The sequence below is a fragment of the Festucalex cinctus genome, chromosome 12, assembly GCF_051991245.1.
Source record: "Festucalex cinctus isolate MCC-2025b chromosome 12, RoL_Fcin_1.0, whole genome shotgun sequence".
NCBI lineage: Eukaryota > Metazoa > Chordata > Actinopteri > Syngnathiformes > Syngnathidae > Festucalex > Festucalex cinctus.
Window position 1 is genome coordinate 2,344,961 of NC_135422.1, and position 10,340 is coordinate 2,355,300.

The 10,340-nt window shown below is 44.1% G+C and overlaps 1 protein-coding gene across 1 annotated transcript in view; it reads left to right on the plus strand.

The window, feature by feature from the left end:
- The window catches only part of runx3 (RUNX family transcription factor 3), a 72,322-nt gene that overhangs the window by 40,272 nt on the left and 21,710 nt on the right, over positions 1 to 10,340 (plus strand). Inside the window, exon 6 of the mRNA XM_077539329.1 lies at positions 10,194 to 10,337. Within this exon, the coding sequence (XP_077395455.1) occupies positions 10,194 to 10,337 (144 nt within the window). The remainder of the gene's footprint in view (positions 1 to 10,193; positions 10,338 to 10,340) is intronic.

A 10,340-nucleotide genomic window follows, 5' to 3' on the forward strand; every position in this document is an offset into this window, starting at 1 on the left:
ATGGCTTTAGAAAAAAAAAGTAAATAATTAAATTTTAGGGCTTTAGAAAAAAAAAGTACATCATTAAATTTGTCAAATTTTCCTAATACATCTCAATGAGTGTCAATTATACGTGATTTTTCATTAGCAGGCAGGCATGTATATTGTCCCAAGCAAGGTCTTTTTTTTTTTTTTTTTTTTTTTTTGTCATTCCAAGCGAAGGTTGTAATCCTGCGCATAAACACAGAGGGAAGCCTTGGCATGTTAAACCAAACTGAAAGTAACAGAAGACAGGCCCCGTTTCTTTGTCACCCCACCTTTAGTTGCCAGTGTGAAAGTGACACATTGTTTGTACGCAGTGGAACAATTCACACATTTTATATTTCACACTTGGCTTTTTTGACTCAGTTGTCACGAGCACCGTATTGTGGGCGTGAGATCGCATGCGCTGGCGTTTTCACCGGATGCGGTTGCGGTGCGGTTGCGGTGCGTCTTGACTGCGTGCTCCGGACGGGTCAATTTTTTTGTCAATCCACACCGGCTCCGCACAGCTGCGGTCCGGCAGCTCCGTCGCCGCCCACTTCCCAACGTGTCTCGCGGGACCGCGCGCGCGCGATCATGTGGCATTTCACAACGACAAACATACAGAAAGTCTGCTCAACAGAGAAGCAGAAAGATATGAGATTCCATGCAGCATCCTTTTTTTGGTTGTCCTTGTAAAGTATATTAATAACGAGAGTCGGGTCAGTGCGGGTCCACTCTTTATTTCTGTCTTCCGCGTCCGGCTGCCGCTCAGTACGGCAAGCGAGACGGGCACAACAAGCAATCGCGAACATCAAACTCACAATACATTACAGTCCTTATAAAAAGGATGTGCCGTGTCATATATTATTTTGTGGTTTTCCACCTCCAATATAAACCTCTCCTCGTCCATGTTCGCTGGTGTCTAAACCGTGAATGAGCACATGGCCCGGCGACGCCCACGTCACGTTTTGCTGAAAAACTTGCGAAATAGGAGCTGGCGAGTGTTTTATTCTGAAAGGTAACCGGAAATTTATTTTGAAACTGCCTCGGTCTTCCTGTCCCGCTCGATGTGTTTTGTGCTAGCTTGCCATTTGCCGGAGGCCTACCGCTGCGGCGTCCGGCAAAAATAGAAAATAGGTCTATCCTTGCGGAAGGCTTGCGGCACGCCGCAGGCCTTCCGCAGTCGACACGCAACGCACCCGCAAGCGGTGTAAACTGCACCATTCGAATGAATGGAATCTAATTGCTTGCGTCGCCGGACCGCACCGCAACCGCACCGCAACCGCAACCGGTGAAAACCCGGGGTTACAGGTGAGAAGCCGTTTGACACGTCTACTGGCGTCGCGTCGATGTACGCGATGGCGCCAGCAGCAGCAGCAGCAGCTCGTTTCTCGACAACCCGTTCAATGTTAACCATCCGCAGGTACATTCAAGCCTCAAATGCGGTCAAAAAAAATAGTGTGATTAATGCGACATTTTTCTGTGATTAATTAATCTATTAACGCTTTAACTTTGACAGCCCTATTTAAAATGTAAGTATGTTAGATTACAAATTAATTCAAGTCACATTTTAGCAGATACGAACCACCCAACAGTGATATTTAAGAACAAAGTTTATGTGTAGTAAAAAAGTAAAATGGGTGGAGCTGTGTGTGGGGGTGTGTCACAAAGGTAGAGTGATTGCTTAATCAATGTCACGTGTTGCTAAAAACATTTGCTTGAGGTAGAGGGAGAGAGGAGGCAGGGTGCTGTTATTTTCTGTTGACCGCTAGATTGAACGCTAGATTGATGCTAGATTTTACCACCATATTGTCCCACTCTGCAAGTATACTCTTGAAAGAGTGGAACAATTACAAACTGCAGTGAAGGCCTCAAGTTTCCATCTTGGAATCAGCGTGTCGGACAGAACCCCGTCTTCTTATCTCAGTGACTACGTTTGGTTTGGATAGTCACAACAAACCTTTTAAACTTATAATTATTTTAATTTGAAAAAAAAAAAAATCTGAGTCCTTCAGAGTTCCACTTTAAAAAAAAAAGCTAGTTTTTTTTTATTTAAAATAAAACTAAATACAATAAAAAGACTTATTTTTAATAGTTTCTAAAATAAAGGCAGTCTTTTATACTTGACACATTTAACTGTAAATGTTGTGAAATTCAACATCTGTAATGCACATTGTTTATAAATATAACAATTAAATTTGGGGACTTCCTGCAGTCACAATCTGGTGGAACTTTCAATACATATTGCCCTGCAAGCGTTTTTTTTTTTAACAGTGTTATTGAATCTACATGTAAAATGCCACTCTCTGAAATGCTGATGTTTGTATATATATAAGCAGATGTATTCTACAAAGTAACTTTTCAGGTTTGGAGAGTAAAGTCAAATTGCTTGGGTGGGAAAAGTAACATGTTAATTAGTTGTTACTCTATATATAATAATAGCTCATCTTATGTCCTTCTAAAATGCCTCAAGTCTATTCCAGATGTAGAAGACACACATACGCATGCATCACATCACATCACATCACATCACATCACAGAGTGTGAGCACAAAAGCAAGCTGATTGCCGTGAAGCATGCTACGGGCCCTATTGTGTTGGTCGGGAATCCGAGCGGGTGCTTTTTTGGCACCCCCTTTGCTTCTCGGTGCCTGCCTCAACCTGCCTCCCTGCAGGCCTTACCCCCGTGTGTGGCACTGCCTCCTCTGCACACACGCGCACACACGCGCACACATTGAGCAGACACGCAACGAGCGTTATCGTCTTATCAGAAAAGGAAGGCTGCGCTCTCTGCTCAAGCAGTCTCATGTAGCAACTTCCGTCGATGGGAGGGGGATTTTCACACTGATGTTGTCCCTCCCGAGACGAATGCTGCGTCTGCCTGAGGGACCCGAGCGCTGCAGCAAGGAAGGGCAGATAGTGATTTAAAAAAAAAAAAGACTCTTTGCTTGCACAGATCCTTTCAATTAGGATAAAAATAATGTGTGTTAGTCCACAAGTCTTACAAAAAAAACCTCTTATGTAAATCAGCTTCCACTTGTGTAACGTCTGCGTGTGGCGAGCACGGACTCATTTGGGCCCAGACGAGACAGCCACAATCAACCAACCAAGGGTAAAAACCACATCCTTCAGGGTCAGCCTCAAAACAAGAACTTTGATTTGCCTCATGCCCGAGCTATACCTAAACGTGTGATTGGTGGCCTTGGCAGCGCCGAGCTGTGTACTGCTGCGGTGATCCGCTCTTGAGCCGTGTGTTGGCGCAAGTGAAAAAAAAAAACATACAAAAAAAAACAAAAAGGGAAGTTGAAAAAAAAAAAAAAAAAAAGAGGCGGAAAGACAGGCTGGGTGGCAACAAGGCTGTTAGTGGCTCAGGAGGAAGAGAAAGACAGGTGTGCATGACTTTACTCAACAGATGTTGAAACCTTGTTGAAACGGAAGTTTGCTCACACGCTTCAACTGTTGCTCCACTTTAACATTTTAACAAACTTAGGATCACGTTCCACAGCTTGAGCTTCTTGATTAACTGATACGTACGAACCACGCTGGATTTTCCGTGCAAATCACATTGATTGTGGTGATCGGTTCTTTGAGTGGGAGAAATACAAGTGCCCGTACTCTACTTATTCAACTGTTGGCAGGTAAATTAGACAGCAGATCGATAAGTACGCAAATAACAAATAAATGGGTAAATAAATAAATAATTAAATACATAAATAAATAAGAGTGATTTAATAATTTATTTAGTCATTTTACCAGCAGTCTGGCCATTCATCGGTGCAATTATTGCTGACATTGCTATAGCAACAAGTGAATCTGAAGCGCTAATGTTGCTGCTAGCTGGCTGCTCTTCATTTGTAAGATTAACATGTACGCTTGGGTGTTTGTTGCTAGCAGCTAGCAGCTAGCTGATGGCTACGAACAGCGGTTTTGTGCCGCATCTTACAATTATTCACTTGTAAGATTAACATGTACGCTCCGGTGTTTGTTGCTAGCAGCTAGCAGCTAGCTGCTGGCCACGAACAGCGGACTTGTGCCGCCTCTTACAATGATGCACTTGTAAGATTAACATGTACGCTTGGGATTTTTGTTGCTAGCAGCTAGCAGCTAGCTGATGGCTGCGAACAGCGGTTTTGTGCCGCATCTTACAATTATTCACTTGTAAGATTAACATGTACGCTCCGGTGTTTGTTGCTAGCAGCTAGCAGCTAGCTGCTGGCCACGAACAGCGGACTTGTGCCGCCTCTTACAATGATGCACTTGTAAGATTAACATGTACGCTTGGGTGTTTGTTGCTAGCAGCTAGCAGCTAGCTGATGGCTACGAACAGCGGTTTTGTGCCGCATCTTACAATTATTCACTTGTAAGATTAACATGTACGCTTCGGTGTTTGTTGCTAGCAGCTAGCAGCTAGCTGCTGGCCACGAACAGCGGTCTTGTGCCGCATCTTACAATTATTCACTTGTAAGATTAACATGTACGCTCCGGTGTTTGTTGCTAGCAGCTAGCAGCTAGCTGATGGCTACGAACAGCGCTCTTGTGCCGCATCTTACAATTATTCACTTGTAAGATTAACATGTACGCTTCGGTGTTTGTTGCTAGCAGCTAGCAGCTAGCTGCTGGCCACGACCAGCGGTTTTGTGCCGCATCTTACAATTATTCACTTGTAAGATTAACATGTACACTTGGGTGTTTGTTGCTAGCAGCCAGGAGGTAGCTGCTAGCCTCGAAAGGCGGATTTATGCCGCATCTTACGATGACGGCGCAATTACTCGTGGTTTCTTAGCGTCCTAAATTAAAGATTGAATATGATTTCGGGGTGGTGTTGTGTTGATGTTGGTAGCAATTATGTAACGGCAATAAAAAAACTGCGATAAGGCAAGCTGTAATGCCGAAAAGGCAAGTCAAGCTAGCTGTCACTCAACCAATGGGGGCCAACTTCAAAATAAAAGCCGAGTATCGCACTGGTGTTAGCGTATAATATGGTCAGGTTTTATTTTGAAGTTTGCCTTTGTGTTATGTGTATGTTTGAAGTTTCCTTGACATTTTTTTTTGTGTGTGTGGTCCACAAATTACAAAAAAAAAAGACCTCATATCACAAAGAACAAGAGAGAGTATTGCGGGCTCACGTGAAGTACCGGTAAGCTATGCCATAAAACGTGCACTAGAGGCTAAAATTCAGCATTGGTACTCCGTACTACTGTTTTTCCGGCCCACTTAATGTACTTGGTGGTGATATATTTCCTATTAATCTTCTATCGTGTCCTGACAATTCTGACATAGTTTTCATTTCAATGTGTGATTCATGCAGTCAACTTCAATTGCAGCCTGTTATCTGTAGCCTATCAAGTCCATTTATATAGCAAATACAAATATTTACACTTCAGATATACTTGGTGCAGACTTGGGTTTGGGCCAAAGCACGTATTGCCCTTTGCTATCCAAGATAGAGTTTCAGTTTGCCCCTGAAAAAAGCACCCGGGCCTTGACTAAAAAAAGAGTTTGTGTTGAACGTGTCTCCCAGCGGATGAGAACGTTTCTTCATTTCCACGAAGATAAACACCCGTAGCGGGAAGAAGTGGAGAGGGTGAAGGAAGGACAAATTGGTCATATAGTCGATCATTCAGTTGCAAATACAGTCTCCGTGTTGGAAAGTCAATCAGGTTTGCTGTGTCTTCAAACACTCCATCTTGTGAGAAACAACTTTTCACAGCTCCGCCACGAAATGCAGTGCTCACGCTACAAGGGAAGTCGTTTTGCAGTGAAGATGAAACACGGTTAGGAAACATAACACTCACAAAACAAAGCGAGGGTGACAAGGGCACACCCATTCCTTCTCAGTACATTATTAATACCAGACATTTTATATCAAGCATTTTATTTGTTCTTCATAGACTTCCGTAATGCTTTCAGATGATTCAGAAAGGAGGCTAGTAAATCTACAGCATCCATTTCTGCTTGGCTACATATTGAGCGCCGCTGTTTAGGCCTCAAGTGTGCACTACCCCCCCCACCACCCCGTCTCCCAGCTCTATCTTGTGGTTATGATATCATAGCAAAGAAAAACAGGGCATTCTCTCCTAAGTGCACCCTGACACATAAAATATTCATCCAACCGCAAAAACCCCTCTGAAATGGGGCTGCAGTGGATCTCCGGCACCCCTCCGGCCTCGCAAAGTAGGAGTCAAACGATGGCGGTCGCGCCAGACGCGCCGCTACAACTCGGGTCGACAAGCCAAAGACGCAGTATTAACCTGAACGGGAAGGTTAACTCGGATTTAACGGGAAAGCATACAGTCATTACTCCAAAAACGTAGAAACACTTTCTTGGGAATGACTGTGCACTTACATAAACAGCTTTCTATAAGGCAAATAGTTTAGGATTTTTACAAGATTTTGGGGGTAAATGACCAATTTTAAAGCAGTTACTTGGGAATCATACATGTGATATTTTCACAATTTGGACCTTAAATGAAACCATTTTTGTTTGTAAAAAATAATTCTCTTTAGTCACCACAGTGTTATGAAAATAAATGCTACTTCTTTAACTCATTTGCTCACAATAACGTGTAAATACGTTTTTTTTGGCTTAAGTGTCCCAAAGAATTTTTGTTGTTGTTGTTGTTTTATGCTAGAGCAAACATAAGGCTTTGATGCAGCCTCTCAACTGCAAAGAACGGTTGCAGAAATGGTAATTATTACACAAGCGGCCAGCAGGTAGCAGCAGAGCAAAGGAGATCAACCAGGGCCATGTAGAAAAAAAGCTCAATTACTTACAATTTTGAATAGATTTGTGAAAACTGATGAAACTTAGCTCTCTTCTAATGCTAATTGCTGCAAAACGGAAACAGATAGAAACATACTTTTTTTCCTGATGAAAGAAGAGACTTTAATCTTTCTTTTGATAGGTTCCATGCTTTTATAGCAATAGAACACAATATTCTGTGGGCCTTGCAAAATCAGTCAAAATCCAGTAAAACAGCCGGGAGCGAACGGGATTGCGAAATGTGAAAATGGCTGGGAGTTTAATTGTAAATAGTTCATTTGCATATTTGCAAAAAAACGGGCCTCTTAACAATGGACGGCAGGCCACAAATGGCCCCCCAGACACAGTTTGGACACATCTGACTCAACGGGAGTTGAAAAGCAGCAAGAATTCGACTTCTCTTGGCTGCTATTTAACAGACTATGAAATGATAATAAATGAGATCATGTCAGTGTACACAAACAAATGTCGGGTTAGTGATGGCGCAGCGATTCATTCGCCCGACTTGATTGTTTGAATTGGAAGTTTGAGGTAGTATGTGCTGATTTATTAATTGATTGTCAACCACTCCAGGATGCGATCAACCTTTTGTTTAAATCAGCTGGGTTAGGCTCCACCTCCTCACAACCCTGCACATGACGATCGGTATAAGAAAACGGACGAATGGATCTGTGAGGAGAGCCACGAACGTTACACAGTTCTTCTTTAAGGAAGTTAAGTATCGAGGTTGGGCGAGAGAGTTTGGGCAAACGTTTGAGAAGGTGAGGAAGAGCGCTTAACGTGCCCTCCCGCTTGATTAGAGGTGTTAACAGCATCTGCGGCCTCCGTGTTAACGAGCTCCAGGCGTCGTTCGAATGAAGCCTCCGCTCCCCCCGAAATAAATGTCTCATCCAACTATAACCTGCCTCTGGAAGCAGGCTTCAAATGTGCGCGCGTGTGCTTGCGGCCAGCTTGAATGATCGCTAAAGTGGCACACTATTGCTCTTGCGGCCTTCGAAAAACTGGCCAATTATCTACTTTTTTGCCGGCCGTTTTTCCAACCAACGATCGGTGGGATGGATCGTTTCCCTGACCTGATCCTTTTGAGGTGGTGTAAATCTCTTAATAACTACACAAGGACACATATAGGAGCTATATTTGGAGGCTTTCGTCCCCTGGCAGCCCCCACGCCAGACAGTAGCTTCAGTGTGGGGGACTGACTGTGCATGTGTGCGTGTTTGTGCAAGTGGGTCATAATGTGTGTGAGAGAAGGGAGAGGCGGGGGTGGGGTGGGGACGGGTGGGGGTCGGATTTTCTCTCCTTCCTTCCATCGTGGTTTAAAACAGAAGTGGAGTAAAACAGGAGTAAAACAAACTATTTGCATCAAAGTGTTAGTTATCTTCATGAGCCATCCGTCCATCCACCAGCCATTGAGGTATCATCCATCCATCAAGCTGTCCATCCATCTGTCTGACCATCCATCCATCCATCCATCCATCTGTCATGCCATCCATCCATCCATCCATCCATCCATTAATCCATCCAGCTATCCATCCATCCATCTATCATCCTTCCATCTGTCGAACCATCCATCCATCCATCCATCCATCCATTAATCCATCCAGCTATCCTTCCATCTATCTCTCACTTATTGAGGTATCCGACTATCCGTCCGTCCATCCATCCATCCATCCATCCATCAGTCGAACAATCCTTCCATCCAGGTATCCATCCATCCGTCCAACCATCCCTTCATCCATCATCTGTCGGTTTAGCCAGCCATCCATCCATACATCCATCTGTCAAGCCATCCATCCATCCATCCATCCATCCATTAATCCACCCAGCTATCCATCCATCTATCTATCACCCATTGAGGTATCCATCCACCCACCCACCCATCCATCCATCCATCCACCCACCCACCCATCCATCCATCCACCCATCCATCCATCCATCCATCCATCCATCCATCCATCCATCCATCCATCCATCCATCCATCCATCCATCCAAAGTTCAAAATCCACATAGGGAGGCCCAAGCTGAAAGTGTCTTGATGGTGAGACAGACACACTAAACATATCCCACCATGTTATCCTCCCCTAAATTACTCTGAAGCTTTAAGCCTTAATCCCTTCATCACACCAAGACCTTTTTGAACAATATTTTGCTTCCGGCTTTGTTTGGGGAAGCGGAAGGCCGAGCCGCAGTTAAGGGCCAGTTGTCGCCTCACTTTGTCCATGTAGTGCATCAGATCAGAGTGTGTGTTCACAGCATGTTCCGAGTCGGGAATGGCACAGGCTGGCCCGGTGGGCGGAATCACATCCCAAAAAACAAACAGAACTGCTGTGTCTGCTCAGACAGATGAGTCATTAGTGAGTCTTTCTTTTTCACACACACTCTTTGTTGCCGGGGCTTTGGGGCTGATGTTTATTAAAAGATGGCCAGCATTCACTTCAGACAATATCATATCAACACACACCAGCGCACCTTATGTCTTTCTTACGTATGCGTGATACAGAGGTTGATCTTTCTATATTGTTGGTAAAGAGGGGATGGAGGGGATGCGGCGGGCACTACCAAATGGACAGAGCGGTAAACGAGAGCAAACTTTACCCATGGGTCAGCCTCCAAGTGAAGATATATTGCCCATGGGTCAGGGAGAGAAAGGACGGGCAAAATCCATATTGGTCCGTCTGCCTTGCCCCCTTTATATAGTGATAAAATATTCAAATCCAGCCATTACTTCACATTAGGGTAGTCTGCAGAGATGCCAATGAGAAAACCACAGAATGTATACATGCCGCTTCACACGCACGGTTTTGGTGCATTGATAGTTACATTAAAATCTCTTCCTCCCATTAGAGGGAATAACCCTCATCCGGACTCGGACATTTAAGGTGTGTCCAGATAAATGTAAAGTGTGTGCATGTTAGCGGACATGTGAGTGTCCACATAAAAGCCATCACTTTTTTTTTTTAGTCTTCTGCGGTCTACATGCAGATTAAGGTTGCTAAAAGTGAGCTCATGTTCACACAAACACAAAATACTGACGACTACATTCTTCAAGCTCGATCTGGGAGTTTCCCGATGACTAAGTGCTGTGTCGGTGCAAGCTGCATGTGTGCGTTCAATATTTCTTTGTCTGACAATTTAAGGAAAAAAAAAAAAAAAAAAGCATTTCTCAGGAAATCATTTCTCGCACTTTTCCTGCTGTTATCTGCGGATGACACGACAGCAGGTGCAGCTTGCTTATCACTCGGAGTCTGGCTCATGTATTTCAAGGTCAAACAATATTTTTGCCTTTGGAGCTTGAAAACAGGGTTACGTTGGCCCCTTGTAGAACGACATCCAGTGGGACTGACATAAAAACCTTTTTCCATGTCATTTTTTTTTTTTTTTTTTCTAAATACAATAACATGTTCTTTTCGCTCTTGTCACCTTTCAGGGCACAGAGTGAAGATGGAAGACTCGCAGAAGCAATTTTCGGACCGGCTGTCGGAGATCGAGCGCTACCAGCGAACCATGCGAATAGGTCCAGTCAACAATAATCCTCGGCCCCTTCCCCAAAGCCACCTCAGCACCACACCAGGTG